Below are 21402 nucleotides of genomic sequence, written 5' to 3' on the forward strand. Positions count from 1 at the left end.
TTTGCTTTCGTTTGTAATTTCAGGCAAGTTAACCGTATGTAGACACCTGAGTTCATACATATGGTTTTTTATTCACCTTTATATACATAGTGGGCCATTGAAAACGAAATAGCGGCTCTGTGGGTAGGCAGAACCGAATTACATACACAGGGTGATTCTTGACTAGTACATATATTTTAACAGTAGATTCTTGAAGCCAAAAGAAACACTTTTCCTTCAACATTTTTTCCGAATCAGCTCGGTTTAAAAGATACAGGCTGTTGAAAACCCATGAAACGGTTTAATCGAATGAAATGAATTTCGGAATTCCTTTATTTGATTAATCTTTTTCGAAGATATCACCCACTTTACCGAAAATTCAAAGAACCCAACTCTTGAAACTAAGTTGGACGCTATCTAATGAATATTTTGTAAAATGGTAGTATTCTTCATATTTTCTCGTATAATGCGTCGTTTTCGAATAACTTGATTTTCAAAACCGTAAAGTAACTGTGAAATTTCCGAGGAAATTTCAAAAATTGGGTACTTTGGCTGAATACAACTCTGTTTAAAAGATTCACAGATGTGTAGTCACTACACATCTGTAGATGGCCCACTATGTATATAAAGGTGAATAACAAACCATATGTATGAACTCAGGTGTCTACATACGGTTAACTTGCCGATAGAAACACTTTTTAAGTTTTCATAATGAGCTGTGAAACCCCTGGAAACAACAAAATTACCTTCAGAATAACTAGCTGAGTATGTGACACTACAGTGTAGTGTCACAGGGGTGGCACAGCTCATTATGAAAACTTAAAAAGTGTTTCTATCGACCACAAGAATCTTCTGTTAAAATATTTATACGAATCAAAGACTTATCCTGTATATGTCTATATATCAATTCCTTACTCAAGGCAAAATCACCATTTTAGTGAAATTACAATTTTTGATAGAATTCTATGGAACCATTGACTACAAAATTGCTCACTCCCAACATAAATCTCCATCTCTATGATACGAATTGAAGTCTTCCGTTCATAGAATTTCATTTGTTATCTGAAACAACTATAACTTCAATAAAATCAAGATTGTAATACATGTTATACTCAATTTGAATAAATATCGAGCAGAATTTCTATGATAAACTTCAATATAACTCATAAGAAGTTCTCAAATTCCCAACCATTCTTCTGTAAACAAATTCGACATCTTTTTCTAACAGAATTCCCTGTAATCAACAGCATAACGCAGATCTCTGATGGAGTGACATTGAATTTAAAATAAGTTGTTTTTTTTCCATCCCAAGCACAGAAGATTCAAAAAAATATATAGAGTAGTATTCCCAGTTAAAAAGTGCCTGTAGAAAGTTTTCATCGTTTCTAGATATTTTCGAAATTGAAGAAGTCATGGCACATTTTCGAAATCGTCAAAATGTCAAAATTTGTTTGTATCTTCAAGACGAATGAAGATATCGTGAAACGGTTTCCACAGATGGACTTTTCACGAAAATAGAGCCCAGGACTCCTCTCAACGTTTTTCCCTATTCTAGAAGTACTAGAAACAGCCAAAATCAAGCAATTTGGGACGCCCTGAACAAAATTCTGGTTACGCAAGCCTGAACAAGCAGCTTGGAATGTATTTCGATAATTTTAACACATGAAGCTGTGAGCTGTACGCGAAATTGCCATTATTCTACCAATCCCTAATCTCACGCCGTTTTCGAGATACCAGTAATGAGGAGTCCGGTTTTCAGCCACCCTTTTACCGGATGATCGGTATGCATATTGTTCAAACGCACCCAGCACGACATCCAGTCATCACCGTATCCGATCGACGTAACCCTCATTATCCCTCACCCACGATCCGCCCCGCATCACCTAGTCGCCGATATCGAAACAAAAGAATTAAGAGTCCGTTTACGTCGCACTGCTCGGGGATCTATGCGGGGTCGGGTGTGCGGAGGGGAATGAGCAGGCGGTTACCGAAGCATCCCTATTTTTATGATTTTATGACCTAAACATCTTGAATGTACTCAGGCTGGAAGCCCTTCTTCAATATCATTCCCCTTTATGAAATTTTCTATTTCTTGAGAGCATATAGCCATTACCACGCATTTGCAGAACAGTTGAAGTGCCGATTTTTGGGCATCAAGATAATAAACTAAAACAATTTGCTCGTCATTATGCTAAGATTCTGTTATATGTTGGGATAATTATTTTTAATTGCATTGATTAAAAATACTGCAATGTACGAAAGCAACGGAAAATTTTCGAAATCACTGATTAATTATAAAATACTACTTGTGGATGGGTAAATTAAAAATAGTGTGATTATAATGGGAATGAATATATTCAAAATACAAATCGCAGACAGTTGCAGTCATATATTATATTAGTAATAAAAGTAAAAGATGCTACCGAAACTTCAAAGAAAAGTTCTACCCACTAATCATTTTCCACACTAGTTTTTTGTTTTTTTTTTCTGTTGAAGTTTTTCTATATATTCTGGATCCCTAATTTGTAAACCCCTAGTGTGTCTTGGGTCTATTAATTCCGGAAGAAGGCAGTTTAGATAGAATCTCTCTAGTTTCGGTAACATCTCCTCTTCAAAAAATTTTTTGTCCATATTAATTTCAATATGTAAAATGTCTTTCAAGGTCCACACGGTGAAAAAACACTTTTGGCGTCGAGTGATGTTGAGTTGCCCTTGTACCTGATAAAAATAATCATGATTTTTTTTGAGTGAATACGTTTCACCATTTATTTCCAAATATGTGATCATTTTTTTGGAAATAGCTTCCCTTATGGTCTCATTTCTTGCCGTATAAGGGCATTTTATTTCCACAATTGCATCATTTAGGATGCCATCTGGAGATGCGCCAAGGAAAGGCCACTGTCCATTTATGAATAGACCACAGCTTCTAATGGTCGAATTAAGTTTTTCTTCCAGAAGTCCTCTCACTCTATCCTCATTGCTTTTTCCCCAAAAGGTAGCTTTTGTCGAAAATTGTTTGTATAATATTCCTTCCACAGTTGAACTACAACTTGTAGAAGGACGCATTTTACAAATTTTCCCGAAGAAAGAGGACGTCAGCAGTTTCCTTCTTTGCTGATGCCATTCAGCGGAATCTGATTGAAGTCGAGTTTTCTCTTCAATTCCCCTGTACTCTTCTTCCGTTTTCTTCAAATTCTCCAAGAATTCTCGTCTATTCATTTCGAAGGTTTCCTTATCGATGTCTGGCTTTTCACATCTCTCTCCGTAATTATGGTCTTGACCAGAATGGAACTGCAATTTTCTGCCCCTTATTTTTTTTCTAACTAATAGATTTCTTCTTTCCAATTTTTCCACATTTTTTCCTGGACTGCAGCCAGTTAAATATTTATGAATGGCGTAAAGAGGTCTTTTAGTGTTTTTGGATACAACCGCTGAAAAACATCGACTCTGGTAGCATCTTTTCAAGGCATAGTTGATCCTCTTACCACCAACTTTCTGAGCAATTTGGGCGTTGAATTGCTCCACAATATTCGTTGTCACATTTTCAATGAGACTACAGGCATGTTGGGCTAAATATCTAACCGCTTCCATCATTCTTCTTTCTATATCGAATTGACGGAAATCCGCCATAAAATTTGTAGTGTCAGGTTCTTTTTTATCGCAGAAATACTCCAGTTTTGCGCAATTTTTATGCTCGCCGAAAATGTGGCTGACGCTATTTATTATATCCATTTTCAGGAGTCTAATTTTCTCTTCATGGTTATTTTCCGACTGTGATTTTCTAAAAGACACTGCCTTAGTGACAGCAGTTCTACATCGGAGAATATTTTTTGCTATTACGCTTTTTAAAGTTCCTGGAACTCCGCGAGCGTTCGAAAGTTCTCGTAATTTGTTGCAATAGTTTCGCAACAGATGGTTGGTGCATTCGATTTTTTGCACAGTGCAATGTTCGTAGGGTCTACTGTCCAAAATTTTCTTGTAGCAACTACTGTCCCCATCGGCAATCATTTTATTATAAATGAGGTTGTACATTGGAACACTGGAGCAGAAACCTTCAGCAATTATACTGGCCTCCATGGCTGTCGATGAGGATGTCCAATTTTTATAACAGGTATGTGCTGCTGCTACCTCTCCCCTGTTCTCCGCTCTTTGACACAATGTGCAATACTTATTTTTTACTCCTAAGTAGAGTACTTTTCCGGTTTTGAAGCCAACAATAGTTGCCGCCCCGGAAAGAGAATTATAATTTCCTCCACCACGATAAGACCTTTTAGCCCAACTGCCATCACAGACGACGGTAATCATAGGCGTTCCATTTTCATCCACGTTACCACATTCCAAAGCTAATTTTGCCTCTTCTGCTGCAGCTTCTGCCATGGATGTCCAAGCTATACTTTCCCAGGCATTGCACACCTCATTATGCACTCTCTTATATAAGGTGAATGAAAAACATGGAATATCCACACCTTCTATAATTTTTCTGAGCTGTGTATAGCCACCTCCCGAGTTCATAACACTACTTACAGCGGATGCATTTATATCAAGCTTCTCTGGAGTTTCCGGGCATGTCGATATTATTTTTGAAAACCCACACATATTGCATACAAACTTTAGTTTTGATTGCAAACCAATTTTTGTTTCTTTCACCAGACGCATGTTGGACAAATTGCATGCAAATATTTCTGAGTGACTTGAAAGTTCCTTCATAGCATCGATGAATTGCTGAATGTAAACTATCCGGGCTCCCTCTAAAGATATTTCACTGTAAAAGAGTTGGTGGAATATAAGAAGGTGTAACAGAGTAATAAATATTTTGAATAAAATAATGAAAATATTTCCAGAGCGAAATGACGAAGCCGTGTAATTCGAGGTGATAAATGGTTGAAGTAAACATTAATTCAATATTTACAAAAAGAATGACAAGTAGTTCTCCAAAGATGATGATTGATGATAGATATGAAAGAAAAGATGAAAAGTTGGACTGAAACATTTCAAATGGTACTTTCCGAACAACCGCAGTGTCTTACTGATCACCTGAGATTGTTATAAAAACTGCAAAAAACTTGGAGACCCTTTGGTAATTCAGAAAAAAATCATACATTTATTTCGAACGGTTTTCACAATACGATCTCTACTTGAAACAATCATAACAATGAAATCGTGGGAAAAAGTGACCTACGTCAAAAAGTTACTATTATTATTTCTTAGTAAATTTGAAAAAGTTCTAGATTTCACTACTTACTCAACAACTTCAAAAAAATTGTGATTTAAAAATATAATCGACGCCAACTTCAAATGATGGTATCTATAATTTTTCTGTGTAACATGCAATGGGTACTAACCTCAGTTCTGTAGATTCTTGAGATGCGATAATGTCATATGCAGCTACTGGTACTGGTTGTTCGTTGCTAGAAAAATCAAAAATCACCTAAATTATAAATAGAAGCTGAAACGGGATTGAATAACTAACCTTATTTCTCCAATTCCAGTTGTTCCAGAGCCTTCAATTTTTCTTGTAGATACGAAAGCTACTCCAGCATTACGGGCACTAAAAGCATATAAAAATTGGTTGTACAAATAATATTATTGATGTCAAAATAACTTACCTCGTATATTTGAATAAATTATTATTTCTTTTTCGTTTAGCGGATAGACGCAATTTGGTTTTATTCCCCTTTCTAGGATCCATATCACAAAGGTGCACTAACTCGTTCAACACAAACACAGCAAAATAAAACTGAATGATAGGTATTCTGTTTCTTGAGCGAAATCTCTTCGGAATGAAATGAGAAGACTGCGTACAACTGCGTAAGAAGAAATTCATTCTTCTTCTTTCGTTAGGGTCAAAAGCAAATGGGTCTATTCAGCTATAAAAACAATTTACTCAAGAAGAAGAAAAAAGATTTATAACCTCTATCGAGATGAAATAGTGTTGACGCTTACCCAGCTAATCCAAATTTACGAAGCAATATACATTATTTCAGTTGGAAGATAAGTTTGTGAATTCCGAGAAATGCATTAGAATAACTGACTAACAACTCTTTGACGATAGCCGCTCCCTTCTAAAAGCAATTAAGGTCAGGTACTACTAATATAACGTCCTGTACCAATTTTCATAGAGCGATAGGTACATAAATTTCAATACTCTGATAAGTTTGTATTCAAAACTTATGGAATTGTAAGAGTATTATTATTTTATTATTATATTATAGTATGTGCCAGTAAGACTTATGCCGATAAAAGAAAAAGGCAGTAATCAAAAGAGCCAGAATTATTTTTGAAAACACACACAGAGCCTACAACCCATTCATTAGTTGATAAGAATTTTTTCCTCTGATATATATTAATATTTCATGGAAGCCAATAGCTCAAAAAAATATATTATGGGAATTCACGGCAGTTGGGAAAGTACGGTCCTGACTACTCTCAAGCTCCGCCCATTCCCATCAATGCCTCGAGGAATGAATCATTCGGGGTTACCTCCAATATAATTCACAAGGATTTAGAATTTTACTAAGAATTTCGACTAAATATGATTTGATACAGTCAAGATTGATATCGTCATAAAGGGAAGGAAATTATCTAGGTCCGTCTAAAGTTAGATTTTCGATTAAACGATTCTTATTCTAGATAATGATCATTGAAATTAATGGTACTATAAACCAAATTCAACCTGGATTATCTCAAAAACTAAGTCAAAAATCGGAAATCCGTTCTTAGAGGTCCCTCGTGATGACGAAAATCTTGAATAAACTTTTTGAATCATATCGATACGACAAACCGTTTTCGAGTAAATCGTTGAGACATTAGTGAGAAAAACGCTCTGTTTTGCCTCGCGTAAACGGACTCTTAATGCGACGGACGGGCAGAAGTAGGCCGCGTGCGTTTGACGTGTGTCATTTGTATTCGACAAACGTAGAGCGTATTGTGAGAAAAGAGACATCGACGAGCGAAAATCGTTTCCATCCGTTCGAAATGTGTTTCGTGGTCGAGGAAAGCGACACGACCGAAAGCCGCCGTGTGCGGTTTGCGTTTATGGGTTTTCGCAACGATGGGAAACTCGATCTGGTGACATGGCCGGCCTAATATCGTTCCGTCTTGCGTGAAATTAGGTACACGAGAAACGAGCAATTCTGGTTAAAGGTCTAAAATAGAGCGATTTCATTTTTTATTGCGTGGACACAGTTTACAGCGTCTACGTCGATCATTTTTCGGGCGAGTTACAGACCATAAATATTTCGGTCGTTCAGATGAATATGAGGGGATATACCTTGGGGTACCTTGGACCCTATATATAGGGTCCAAGGTACCAACCTAAGGTACCAAAAATTAGAACTGTGTATAGGGGGAATGGGGAATTCTCCTCAATTTGGGTTATCACAGCATATGCAAGTTTAAACTGAATGATTATGAGTTTCATTCATTCGTTTCTAGTTTACGATTTGGCAACAGTGCCTACTAGAAAATAAAAAGAACAAATCATTCTTCAAATATGAGGTTTTTAAATTTAATCGCTTCGTTTCTAGTTTACGATTTGGCAACAGTGCCTACTAGAAAATAAAAAGAACAATGGCTTATTTATAAAATAACAGCTGTTGATAAGGCGCGTACTCTCTGGCGAACCTCAACAGCAACCGGCCATAAAAATCCCATAAAATTTTACGACCTTCTTCGTTCGTCGCAGACTTCATCGACAGCCATCTTTGTCTATCTCATCAAGATAGTGTATTTGTTGTCCTTTATTATCAACGCATATTTCAGTCGATGTTGCCAACTTGTCCAATAAAAACGAAACGCTTCAAATTTTAAATACCCATTTTTAGGTTATTCACTTGATTGTTGAGCCATTAAAGTATATTATTAATAAGGCCTTTATAACTGGTATATTTCCAACTTAAGGTTTCAATTGTTTCACCTATACATAAGTCGGGTACTGAGGATGATCTTGGCAACTACCGACCGATTAATCTATTAACAACTTTTTCTAAGATATTTGAAAAGATTTTGGCCAATCGTCTTGTTAAGTTTTTCAGAAAACACGAAATTTTCTGCCCAGCCCAACATGGATACATGAATAAGAAAAATACAACAACTGCAGTTTTTGAACTAACTCAAAAAGTTACAGAAGCTTTAGAGGAAGGCAAAATTCCGATTGGTTTATTTATGGATTTGTCTAAAGCGTTTGATTGCGTTGATCATGATATACTTTTAAAGAAGCTCAAAGCTTATGGAATTCGAGACAATCAACTCAAGTTAATGGAATCATATCTTAAAGGCCGAAAACAGAAAGTGCGTATTAATGTTGATAACAATATTTTTATATCTGAAGAAAAAGAGATCACTCGTGGTGTGCCACAGGGCAGCATTTTAGGTCCACTCCTTTTCATTCTCTACATAAATGATCTGCCCTTCAATATTAGTCAGTTGCTTAATATGATTTTGTATGTTGATGATACCAATATACTGAAATTACTAAATGATCTAATAAAATTAGTTGAAGAATTGAATAGCGCATTTGTCGATGTTAAGGACTGGTGTTCCATGAATGGCTTGAAATTAAATGCTGGAAAAACGGAATGTGTAATTTTTCATAATTCTAGATCAAAAACTCAGTTACCAAGTAGTGTAGTTTTGGAGAACACTAATGTTGAAATTGCTGGTTCTACTAAATTTTTGGGTAGTCATGTTGACAGCGAATTGAAGTGGAAAAATCATGTAGATCAGTTGAACAAGAAATTAAATTCGTCTTTGTATGCCATAAATGTTTTGAAAAAGTCTGTAGATATTCCTACATTGAGGGTGGTTTATTTTTCATGTTTCCAATCTAACCTGTCTTATGGTATTGTGTGCTGGGGCAATAGTTCATCTATACCTAGCCTATTTGTTAAGCAAAAAATGATTATAAGATCTATATTTGGTATGAAATACAGGCAAACATGCAGGGGTGTTTTCCGTGCTCACAGAATACATACCCTGACTGGACTTTACATTTATAATTGCATAAAGTTTCTTCTGCAGCACAAAGAATTATTCGAGAAGTTCAAAAATAATAGTTTAAAAACAAGGCAAATTGATCAATATCTCTATCCAGTACACTCTTTAACTGTGACCCACAATAATGCTATGTATATGTGTATTAAATTGTATAATGTTCTACCAATGCAATTTCGTGATGTAAATAGGGAAATTTCGTTTATTAAAAAATTAAATGAATTTATAATGAAATGTGAACCATATATGTGGAAGAATTTATGGATTTCTGTAAGAGGGAAAGGAATGTAACCCTTTAACTCTTGTGCTTTTTTTTTTGACATTAATTCTTGTACAATCAAATGTAGTATGAATTGAATGAAGGTTATTATTATTATTATTATTTTTCATTTTTAAGTACTTAAAATAATTTTTTTTGGGAAAAGGTTGAAAATGCTTTTTTCAAAATGTGAAGTTTCAGAGATATTTCATAAAAAATCATTTTCGTCAGAATGAGTATTTTCTATTGTCTAGGACAGCCTGTCAGAATAGTAAAAAAAAAGGATCATTGTACAAACTCGAGCGTGTCAGATCAAGATATATGTGGTTAATTACATATTGAAAAGTAAATATTCTCTTAATCTGACAATTTAAGCGAGACGAAAATGTGTAGGGGAGCACCAAACCCGCAAAAAAAGTCAAGTGTACATTCTCAAGCGCGGTGGCTTTTGTTTTCAATTTGAAGCTTATGATTCAAGAATAACGAAAAAAATATAATCTGACAGTTTCAGCAAGCCGAAACATTTTCTACAAATTTTGGCCGAAGCAATTTTTTCTACGTTTGAACGTTTCTGAGATATATGGTGATGAAAGTACCTTAGACTGGGTTTCTACATTGACCTTGGCCTTTCGCATGTGTGGCTAAGCTCCACGCCTTTATCACCCTCTAGCTCAAAAACGATTAAGGGTATGAGAAATTGCTTCAGACAAAAGTTGTATAGAATTTTATTATCTACCAATTTCATGATGTATACAGAAACGATCAGAGGCACAGGAAGAGAGATATCTTAAAAAATGCCTTGTTATCTTCTTCAAACTGTCAGATTAAGAAAACCCCCATGATTATTGTCAGATCAATGGGTTAACACGTCTGCAACACAGAGATTAACCATCTGTATGAAAATTTTGACACGCTGGAGTATGTACAAGTAAAGATTTTTTCAAAGGATCGTTGTGACATTTCGTCACGTCCGAATTAACAGTCTCTTGAAAAGTAGCTTTCTTTGGGTCCAATTAACATATCCTCTGAAAATCTGACAAGCTGGAAAACATTTTTTTTACCATTTTCCACTGTTACGTACAGTACCGCGCAAACTGTCAGATTAACATGAAATCATTGAAACATAAAATTTGTGGTGTCTACATTCAATTACCAAATTTTGCCTACATGAAGGATGAATTGATTACCGAAAATTATGCAAGCAGTGAAAGTCACAATATTAATTCTCACGAAGATTTCCTCGGTTGAGTAATGGCGTTCGAATGAAGCCATCAAGAAGGTTATAATGTTTTCGTACCCATACAGGAAGGACATCAATCAATGTATTCCAAGTCTGACGCCTAATTCCCCAACAGCTAGGTCCGAAGACGGAACTTCTGAACGTAGATCATTCTTATGCTCCTACCTATGTTAATAATAATTACGGAAGACCGTTAGATCCTTAAATTATCGGCTTAGAGAGGAGCTCGCCCGCAATTGGCCTCGAAAATGATGTCGGCAAAAAACTGGTCATGGACTCGGAGAATATGGGTCGTCCGATGCGAGTGTAGGTAAATACGGTAAATTTCGAAGGACAACAATGGCACTAAGACATCGGGTTGAGTCATTGGAACTAGATAATATATAAGAGTGGTCCATTGTTTTCTCAAGCAATTCATTGCGATGTGAAAAAAACATTTGATGAATAGCATCCACGATAATACGATAAATAGCATCAATGACAATTGTCATTATAATTTTCTTCATGTTCCAAGCCTCCAACAATTTTTTCAAAGGACCTGATTTGGGATTACTGAATTATTTTGTGGCTCATTGGGATACCAACTGACAGAAAACTACTTGAGACACGAGTATAGAAGATTCGATATTAACATCTAATTCGTCTCTAAAGCCCGTTTGCAACAGCCGAGAATTCTCTAGAAAATTTACTCGAGATTTCATGCGCCGTGAATTATGTACCGTTGCATACGCACTTTCGGTAGAATTCTCTGTTCAGTTGCGTACTAAATAGGCTCCGCCCTTTTCTTGCGAGAATTTTGTTCAGAATTCTCCAGAGAATTCTCGGCTGTTGCAAACGGGCTTAAATAGGGAATACTCCTTCGGACGAAAATGATGTATTTTTATGAAATATCTTTGAAACGTCACATTTTGAAATATCCATTTCAACCGTTTCCCAAAAAAAATTATTTTAAGTAGATACTTAAAAATGAAAAATAAAAATGTGTATTTAAAATTTGAAACGTTTCGTTTCTATTGCACAAGTTGGCAACATCGACTGAAATATGCGTTGATAATAAAGAACAACAAATACGCTATCTTGATGAGATAGACAAAGATGGCTGTCTATGAAGTCTGGGATTTTTATGGCCGGTTGCTGTTGAGGCTCGCCAGAGAGTACGCGTCTCATCAACAGCTGATATTTTATAAACAAGCCATTGTTCTTTTTATTTTCTAGTAGGCGCTGTTGCCAAATCGTAAACTAGAAACGAAGCGATTTAAATTTTAAAACCTCATATTTGAAGAATGATTTTGAATAGTTTCCGCGGTGCATTTGAAAAATTAATGAATGAAACTCATAATTATTCAGTTCAAACTTGCATATTGTCGCCTTGGACGTGAATAGGTCTAATCCACTCAATATAAATTTCGAGTAAAACACATTTGAACTTTTTTCGCTCTAGAAAATCATTAACGCCTAGCTCACAACTAGAACTAAGAATTCAAGTCTTAGCTTGTAAAATGTGGGTTACTATTTTTAACTACAATTGAATATTTCAAATCAGCCTTGTAGAAAACAGGTCCAAGCTGCTAGGTTCTATTCACTTAAAAAATTGTTGCTCAGATCTTTAGGCAATTTTGTTAGAACTCAACGAATAAGCTACTAATCGATTGAATGTCTTCACTACTACAAAATTTGAGCTTTTTTGAAGTTGTCTACAGTTCTAACTCAGAAAACCTAAAATTGTAGATTAGACCCATTCACGTCCAAGGCGACGATATGCTGTGATGACCCAAATTGAGGAGAATTCCCCATTCCCTCTATACATAGGTCTAATTTTAAGTACTTAAAAATGAAAATTAAAAATGGGTATTTGAAATTTAAAGCGTTTCGTTTCTATTGCACAATTGGCAACGTCGACTGAAATATGCGTTGATAATAAAGGACAACTGATACACTATCTTGATGAGATAGACAAAGACGGCTGTCTATGAAGTCTGCGACGAACGAGGAAGGTCGTAAAATTTTATAGGATTTTTATGGCCGGTTGCTGTTGAGGCCCGCCAGTGAATATGCGCCTTATGATGGCTGTGAATCAACAGATGTTATTTTATAAACAAGCTATTGTTTTTTTTTTATTTTCTAGTAGGCGCTGTTGCCAAATCGTAAACGAGAAACGAAGCGATTTAAATTTTAGAACCTCCTATTTGAAGAATGATTCTGAATAGTTTCCGCGGTGCATTTGAAATATTCATGAATGAAACTCATAATTATTCAGTTTAAACTTGCATATGCTGTGATAACCCAAATTGAGGAGAATTCCCCATTAAGGCAAACATAAATTTACCGCAACTCGATAATATTAAACCTTCAAATTTCTTTCCCGACCTTTTCCGACCTCTGTATAAGTCGGGAATTTCATAAATCGTTTCTCAGGCGAACAGTTTCGTAAATATCGCAAACGAAATGGTAACATTTTTATTGTTTCGACTAATTATTTATCCTTGCCGTCCGTTTCTTACAACATAACGGCTTCGACGTTCTGTTCTGAATACCGGAGGCGAATTTGGTTTTAATTGTCGGGGAAGATCGCGCTATTATCGTTGCGAAATTCGGTTGTTATCCGCCTGCCGCCTCGCCCGCCAGGCCCGGGGCAGTCACGGGGGGCCCCCCTTGACGTTTGAAGCCACGACTGAGCCAACAACCGTCATCTGCAGAAGGCATTCTGATCGTGAAGTTGCATAATTGGTCGAAATGCCAAAGGGCGATAATCATGCCTATTTGGAATGGGATGAAACCGATAGTTAAGCTAATATTTTATCAAAAAGCATACCACATTAAATCAGCAGCAAATGGACTTGAACAGCCGAGTTTACTTCGAAATTTCTTTGAAGATTTTGGTTAATTCTTTTTCGTCATCCATGCTCTGGACAACAAGAATATTTGAGAGAGAATCCTGTGCCAGTGACCAAGGATAATGCTTCGAATCTCTGGCGCATGGCATTTTCTTTCTACCTGGTGGCCCCCCACCCGCGGTGCTGATTTTGAGGGAGTAAATAAAGATATATTTTGAAAATATTTTTTGTCATGTGTGTAGGGTGTTCAGTAGCACAATTTAAAATTATTTTTATATATAAAGGCTGTTCGAAAACGAAGATATAGACCAAAGTTACATTTTTTGAAATGTAACTCCCTGTATTGTGTTGGACCCTTAAAATGGAATGGCAAGCTCAAACTAGGATGAGTTTATTCAGATCACTTTATACCTCAGAAGCACCATTCACGAGAAAATGGCAAAAAATTGAAAATATGCTTTTTTTAAATATGTACCAATAATTACATAATAAAGAAACTAGTTACGCCAGCGATACAGACAGTATTTTTTCGAGTAGATAAATTGGCTACCCCTATACAGAAAAAAAATAATTCTGGAATATATACAGAGTGATCATAATTAATTTTCTAATTTCAACTACAAATAATGATCAAAAACTTTATTACTTCAAATGGCACACCCGGTATTTCTATATCTCGTTGGACGTAAAAATTCTCTGTTGTATAGGGTGTGAATGTAAGGCAGCCAAAGAATTAGTGAGTGATCGGCTGCCTTACATACCCTATACAACAGGTAGATAAACCTGTTGCTGAGAAACTTGTGTCATTTGAAGTAAGAATGTTTTTTACTATTATTTGTAGCTGCTTACAAAAAAACGTCCCCAGCTGTTGTATAGGCTGTGAATGTAAGCCGATCATTCATTAATTATTTGGCTGCCTTACATTAACATCCCATGAACCGTTTTTTTGTAAACAGAACCTCCCATTTTCAAAATTTTTTCCATGAAAATCTGAATAACTCATAAACCACTAACTTTCTATCCAAGGTATGGCATACTCTTGAAATTGCTATTAAATAAGCTATCAAACGTTCATAGTCGAAACTCCCAATATGCAAATTTTCAGATGCAGCATCAGATTGTTTTTAACAAACTTCTAAAAGGACATTCAACGTGGGACACTGTTTTTTTGGAATATGCTATTTTCTACATTTCAAAGATTACAAACTTCATAATAATTTGCATTTAAAAAATCCAACTTTGCTTCATAATTCGAAATATTGAAGAGAAAGATGTTTTTCAGAATTTCAGCAGATCCTGTGGAAAGTTGGAGTTTCAATGAATATCAACAAGTGTTACGATCTGTATTGAGCTAGCCAATTTGCCATCATCAGGGCCACTAAATGCAACGTTCCATCGAAGAAAATCAGATGCTGGCATGGTTTCGGTCTCATTTGACCTCGTCAGAGCAACACAGAATTAGAGGAAATATGGGACAAATGCCATTGTCTTCGCCATTGGATTCGAATGAATCGGATCTCGTTTCATACTGGGTGGCGCTCGAGTACTACTCGATAATACCCAGTAGCGTCAGCCAGTATGCAATAAGAGTTCATCAATTCCAAACGTTTTTCCATCGGAGAAGGAGCTGTGTTGCTCTGACAAGGTCAAACGGTGAGCATCTGCTTTTCTTCGCTGGAACGTTCTCCATTTAGTGGCCCTAACGATGGCAAATTGGCTAGCTCAATTCAAATCGTAGCACTTGTTGATATTCAAATCAGCTGGTGGTAGGCATCAGAATTAATTCTTATTGTTTCAGATCTCTAACTCCAAAGACAAAAGAGTTATGTGAACTTTTCGGAATCATCAAAATAAGGAGGCTACGGATGTCGCCATTCTTTATTTCTCTGGAAAAAGCTAGGAAACGTGCAATCTGTTTTGCTGGACTTCTACTAGTTTCCAAGATTCACTCACTGGACGCCGAATTTAGGGCAACCTGTACATAAACATTCTTCCCATTTTCGTAACAATCCAAAAATTCCTCAGCAAACACAATATCCCGTCCACGATTCAAGCGAGCGATAATAGTGTTTAGTATTCTGTTTAGTTCACACAGAGATCTTTTAGGAATCTAACATCGTGAATTGCATTAATAGAATTTTCTCGGAAAAAAAGTTGCATTATATGATAATTACTTGATCATCCTGTCCACATGCGTTCACGATATACCTATTCGGAATGGTATGTTCTGAACATTTTCATCAAATTCTTACCTTTTAGAACTCCGACTTGGATCCATTTCATTTTGGCTGCTTAATCCATCCTGAAACAAAATTTAGTTTTGAATGAATAGGAATAGATCCACAAATTCGAAAACACTTTGTCATTTTATCTGAGTAAATGAGTTGAATATGATTGAATTTATAATTTCACGAAATAATCACAAAACCAAACCTTGAATTTTCAGATTAAAATTTGCACTGCAAATGAATGCTTGGAATCGTCCGATATCAAAGATAAGACCGTAAGAGAGTGCAACCATATAAGGTAAAGTTACAGACTGAATTATTTTTAGATGTGTTTATTTGTATCAGATTAATGTGAACTATGAAAATATCCCAAGACCTTATCTTTAAACTTGACATTCCTTGAAGCGTACTGAATCGCATAAGGGAAGATAAGACGATGCATTTCAAACTCGAGAAACTGCTGATTGATGACCAGAACATTACAAATGGAGATCGTTGCTGGACAAGATAGTCTTGCAGCGGGTTTCATAAAGCTCTGATTGCCAAATCAAGCGCTTAATCGTCAATCAAATACGAAATTCTATGCTACTTTTTCCGATTTGATTCTCAATCACCGATCTAACCGTCTAATCAAGAAATCGTCCATCAACGCTACGAAATCGTCGGTCAACACCTCGTGATTGTCAATCAGGCAAAAAATGGGTTTCATAAAACATTTTGATGCTTGATCAACCGGAAAGCGCGTCATTAATCGACAATCAAGTTGAACGATAGAATTTGAGCGATTAACATCAGTTATTCTAGAAATATTATTACCTTCATAAAGAAAATGTTGTCTGATACTTCATCTTCATCAGAAGAAAACAACGAAGAATATTATCTTAGAAGACCCCGTTCATTTAAAAACCTAAATGATCCCTTCGAAATGTATAATGATGCAGAATTCAAACACCGCTTCAGGTTCCATAAAAATTCAGTAATGGAACTTCTTCATAAAATTGGAGAAAAAATTGAGGCCCCCACTAAGAGAAACAGGGCGTTAAATGCAAAAATGCAAATAATAGTCGCATTAAGGTTTTATGCAACTGGAGGTTTCCAGATGACAATTGGGGACCATGTAAATATCACGAAACCGACAGTATGTAGAATAGTGAAGAGAGTTTCAACAGAAATAGCGAAACTGAAACCAAATTACATTTCGATGCCAAAAACCAGGCAAAAAAGGTTGGAAGTTGCTTCAGGCTTCCACGATATTGCTGGGTTACCACGTGTTGTGGGAGCTATCGACTGCACACACATAAGAATAATTTCCCCTGGAGGATCCAACGCAGAGACATTCAGAAACCGAAAGGGTTATTTTTCAATAAATGTGCAAGCAGTGTGTGATGCTGGCCTGAAAATTATAAACATTATAGCTCGTTGGCCAGGTTCGGTCCATGATTCCACAATATTCAATGATTCACCACTCATAGTGGAGATGGAACAAGGCTTGTATGGCAATTGCTATCTGTTGGGTGATAGTGGTTATGCATGCAAGCCTTTTCTACTTACGCCAGTATTAAATCCAGGAACTGAAGCAGAAAGAAGGTATAATCAAGCACACATCAAAACACGCAACTGCATTGAAAGATGCTTTGGTGTGTTGAAAAGACGCTTCCCTTGCTTATATTACGGATTAAGGAACAAGTTAAGTACATCCTTAACAATAATTATTGCATGCTGTGTCCTTCATAATTTGGCCCTGTCAGTTAATGACACTGTAGATACACTGGAAGAATTGCCTGAAAATTTTGAAGAAAGTGATATTGTTCATCATGATCAAGGACAACAAAACACAGCCATACGAAATGCATTAATAGCAGACCTTTTTGAGAGGTATGTTTCATAAATTTGAAATATAACTCGATTGTAATTGTAGATATGTTTTCAGATGAACGAGACCAATACTTCAATTCCAGAATATTTATTTTTGATATAATTAGGCTTATCACATATTTGGATCATATCAGGGAATATCAAACAGTAATAATAAATAGAGTTTTTCCTGAAATTTTTATTGAAAAATATATGTACATAAATGATAAGTATGATTATTAACTTTGCTGCAACTTACGAAGTTGCAGTTTCAAAATTTTCTGCTCTATTTTGGCATTTTCCAATTTTTTTAAGTAATATCTATCTTTGGGAGTAAGGGTTTTTTTTCTAATTGGTCTTTTCAAGGGGGCTCTAGTTTTAAGTTTTCTGGTAACAGGAGGCAAGGAGGTAGGGGTAAGTTCTCCGCAAGGTTCTGGATCAAGGCATTGGTTGGGAATGGGATTAACTCCTTGGTCAGGAATAGGATCTGGATCTCCTAGGTTAGGAATGGGTTCTGTCTCTACAGCTGGGATAGGATATTCTGAAAAGTAACTCATATTAGCAATTAGTATAATACAGATAATGAATGAAGAGATAGAAGATATCTGGCTGAATAATGTTAGTTATGTAACATTATATTGTATTCTTATGGATATTCCAGAATTAAAAATGATATAGGTAACAAAGTGAAAGGTTCACATCAACTGCAATGGTATCATAAGTTCAAACTCACATTTTTGGTATCAAATATGAGAACTGATATTAACTCAAATCCTCTACCTCACATGAATAATACAATCAAAACATACATTAACACGTTGACTGTCCCCATTCTAATTTTTTTTTTACCCCCCACGTCCAACACATTCATCCCAAGATAAGGGTTGCTTATGTGTGATAAAATATATATTCTATGAAAAAATTAATTCTGCAGCCATTTAAGGAACTGTTCATGTTCAAAATTTTCAAGTCTAATGGAAGGCTTGATGCTGATATTTCTTGAATCATGTATGATTAATTATGATTGAGGTTATCAATACATATTTCTACAAGAGGTTCAGCCCATATAAACCGACCACACTGCAGCGTTCATGAAAAGTAACCATATTTATCTTGAACGTTAAATGAATCAATGAATCACATACGACTCATGGACTCCTGGCGAAAATCTTTATGAATCATATGTGATGCATGAGACAGTCAACGTGTTAAATAACAAAATTCAGGAAAATTCATCAGGTTGCTGATTTCATCTTGAACTTCCTTGAAAATTGCTATTAAAATTTTCATATAATCTTACCTTTCATGCTGTAGTTGTACCCAACTGGACAATATGATATTATACAGGTGGAATGTCTTTCTGAATTCAGAAACAAAATTGAGAACTTCTGGTTTTGTATGTAATTTTAATATGCAGCACATACATTATGATTTTTTGAGATTATGAATTTTTCAGATCGATCTGTCAGAGTGCACTGATGATTAAGATTATATGAATTCATAACACACTTTTCATTCAAATTAGCCATCTGACACACAACGGATTTAATTTCTGAATTCATAAAGACATTGCGAATGTATGAGGCCAGCCTAAAATTGTCAAAATTGATATGGGCCCAATATTGAACTCAGCTAGTATGTGAACTGTATATCTGGAGCGAACTCACCAAAATATATATTGGCATCATCGAACGGATTTTCTAACGGTCTGGCATTGTCCCCTAAAATGGATATTATCCTTCGTTCCGTATCATCCAACATATTTTTGAATGACCCTCCTCCCGTAGCCATCATTTCTTTCTGTAATCAATACAACTGTATTATTATTCAAATAGATGACCACAATGTGCCATGCCACTAATTCAATCTCAAAATGTCTGATGATACTTTTTCCTGCCTAGCCTTCTCTCGTAACTGGTCGATATTTATGTTTTCCTCCCCTTGATCCATATTACTCAATAATTCTCTATATCTATCCTTCTACAATGAAAGTTGATCAAAATACAATAAACTTATGTAATAAAATTCAAATTGGCACATACATTTTCCAGAGCCAAGTCCTTTCTTCCTCTCCTTTTGAGGTTTTCGTAGAGGGTTTTTAATTGTTGGGAGGTTCTGGGCATTGACGAGCAAGCATTAAAATTGCGAGCAATTTCCTCCCAAGCTTCCCTTTTATATTCAGAGCTGACTTTATTGGTCATTTTGCATTCAACTATGTCTTTTTTGCTGAAAAAAAAAATAAGTAATGAATTTTACCGACTTCCACGGAATTATTCAGAAAGATGACAAATTATACTTACGTTTCTACCAGCGAAAGCAGTAAGTTTTTATCTTCCGTCGTATAATTTGCGCTTCGTGAGAATTTTTTTTGTCCCAACATTTTCCTCTATCTACGGTAAGCAACGCCAACAACACAGATTACAGAGTAGTAGTGGCCAACAACAATGTTACCAAAATTTGAATTGAAGTGACGCTTGCGCCACAGAACGAAGTATAAATGTCATAATCTTAGACAACGCACAGTTTTTCGATGAAAATTATTTGGGCTGTGGTCCGTATATACACTTTGGTTTCTTCTGGTTAGTAAGTGGGCGGTCCGTAAATGTCGAATTCCTGACAATTCAGTTCAATATCTGTCACCAGAGTAACCGCTCTGGTAACTTTCGGTTACCAAATGTGTATATACGGACCATACGCTTGGTGTTTCTATGTTTCTGTTGATCGGGACTTCAGAAAAGCGAGGTTGTCAGATTGTATTCCCCAATTAACTGACCGAGGTTTCTGATTTCACAATCAAGTTTTATGAAACGCGAATTTAGTTGATCGGCCGATGAAATTTGAATGAGCAATCAGATGATCGAGGAATCAACGAATCTTTATGAAACCCGCTGTTGGTCTAGCCCAAGTGCCAACTAGAGTGAAAAGCGACATTTGCAAAAAATATCGCAAAATATGAAACGATATTCAACAATCGAAGACCGTGTAGAAACATGAAGTTATGGCGAACTATCGATTCTACCGTTTAATGAATAACGGACATGTAAGGATATCGACCAAACCATAACCAAGTAAGGTAATATGGATCGCCATCAACAAATTGTACTTGATAGCATTCACACCAGTTGGATATAAAAATGTTACACTCACGCTACAGACGCATTTGATTCTCAAGTTGATCCATGTCGAACGTTGTTATGGTAGATTTAAATTTTTACTTATGATTTCCATTTTCAAGGAATCATTTATACAGGGTGACAATTTGAAAACTTGCCAGGTCAATTATGTCACGACAAGGATGATTTCAGAGAAAATGCCGGAACAGGTCAATTTCTATTCGTAGCGGGACATATTTTGAGCGGAATTGTAAGCCGAAATCTCCTCAACCCTAGGTGTAGGAGCTATCACCCCTAAATTCTCAATAGGGAATAGGGGGTGAACTATACCTCAATTGAAAGATCACTTGACCCTCTACATGAATACTATGGTTTGCAAATTTTTATTGAGTCCTTGAAGAAGTTACAGGGGCTGACAATTTGAAAACTTGCCAGGCCAATTATGTCTCGACAAGGATGTTTTCAAAGAAAAAGCCGAAACAGGTCAATTGGGGAGGGCGGGACATATTTTCAGCAGAATTGTAAGCCGAAATCTCCTCAACCCTAGGTGTAGGGGCTTTCACCCCTAAATTCTTAATAGGGAATTGGGGGTGAGATTTACCTCAACAGCGCCAACTAGAAAATAAAAAGAACGATGGCTTGTTTATAAAATAACAGCTGTTGATTTTCAGCCATCATAAGGCGAGCTTCAGCAGCAACCGGCCATAAAAATTTTACGACCTTCCTCGTTCGTCGCAGACTTCATAGACAGCTATCTTTGTCTATCTCATCAAGATAGTGTATTTGTGGTCTTTTATTATCAACGCATATTTCAGTCGATGTTGCCAACTTGTGCAATAGAAACGAAACGCTTTAAATTTTAAATAATTTTTTTTTGGGAAACGGTTGAAATGGTTATTTCAAA

General features: G+C 36.0%; 3 protein-coding genes and 1 long non-coding RNA gene across 8 annotated transcripts in view; 2 read left to right on the plus strand and 2 right to left on the minus strand.

The window, feature by feature from the left end:
* Positions 1 to 21402, minus strand: part of LOC123313216 (protein phosphatase Slingshot) — a 156429-nt gene that overhangs the window by 129911 nt on the left and 5116 nt on the right. For all 3 annotated transcript variants that reach the window (XM_044897978.1, XM_044897976.1, XM_044897977.1), the window contains exon 2: positions 15556 to 15605. In XM_044897978.1, the coding sequence (XP_044753913.1) occupies positions 15556 to 15605 (50 nt within the window). The remainder of the gene's footprint in view (positions 1 to 15555; positions 15606 to 21402) is intronic.
* LOC123313225 lies at positions 3365 to 5616 on the plus strand. The gene is made up of 2 exons (XR_006537730.1): positions 3365 to 5056; positions 5469 to 5616. It is a non-coding gene; the product is annotated as an uncharacterized LOC123313225 (long non-coding RNA).
* On the plus strand, positions 16355 to 17542 carry LOC123313219 (putative nuclease HARBI1). 3 transcript variants are annotated; one of them, XM_044897987.1, is made up of 3 exons: positions 16355 to 17198; positions 17319 to 17406; positions 17462 to 17542. In XM_044897987.1, the coding sequence occupies exons 1-3, from the start codon at positions 16361 to 16363 to the stop codon at positions 17463 to 17465; spliced, it is 930 nt and encodes a 309-aa protein (XP_044753922.1). In that variant the 5' UTR covers positions 16355 to 16360; the 3' UTR covers positions 17466 to 17542. The 3 variants fall into 3 exon arrangements, with proteins under 3 accessions (XP_044753922.1, XP_044753920.1, XP_044753921.1); XM_044897985.1 differs by having other exon boundaries at positions 16355 to 17406; positions 17462 to 17539; XM_044897986.1 differs by lacking the exon at positions 17462 to 17542 and having other exon boundaries at positions 17319 to 17419.
* Positions 17593 to 19795, minus strand: LOC123313220. Its single transcript, XM_044897988.1, has 5 exons — positions 19686 to 19795; positions 19428 to 19611; positions 19273 to 19365; positions 19053 to 19185; positions 17593 to 17926 (listed from the first exon to the last, which is right to left on the minus strand). Exons 1-5 carry the CDS (start codon positions 19763 to 19765, stop codon positions 17625 to 17627), a joined length of 792 nt encoding a protein of 263 aa, XP_044753923.1. The 5' UTR covers positions 19766 to 19795; the 3' UTR covers positions 17593 to 17624.

The sequence above is a fragment of the Coccinella septempunctata genome, chromosome 5 (genome assembly GCF_907165205.1).
Source record: "Coccinella septempunctata chromosome 5, icCocSept1.1, whole genome shotgun sequence".
Classification (NCBI taxonomy): domain Eukaryota; kingdom Metazoa; phylum Arthropoda; class Insecta; order Coleoptera; family Coccinellidae; genus Coccinella; species Coccinella septempunctata.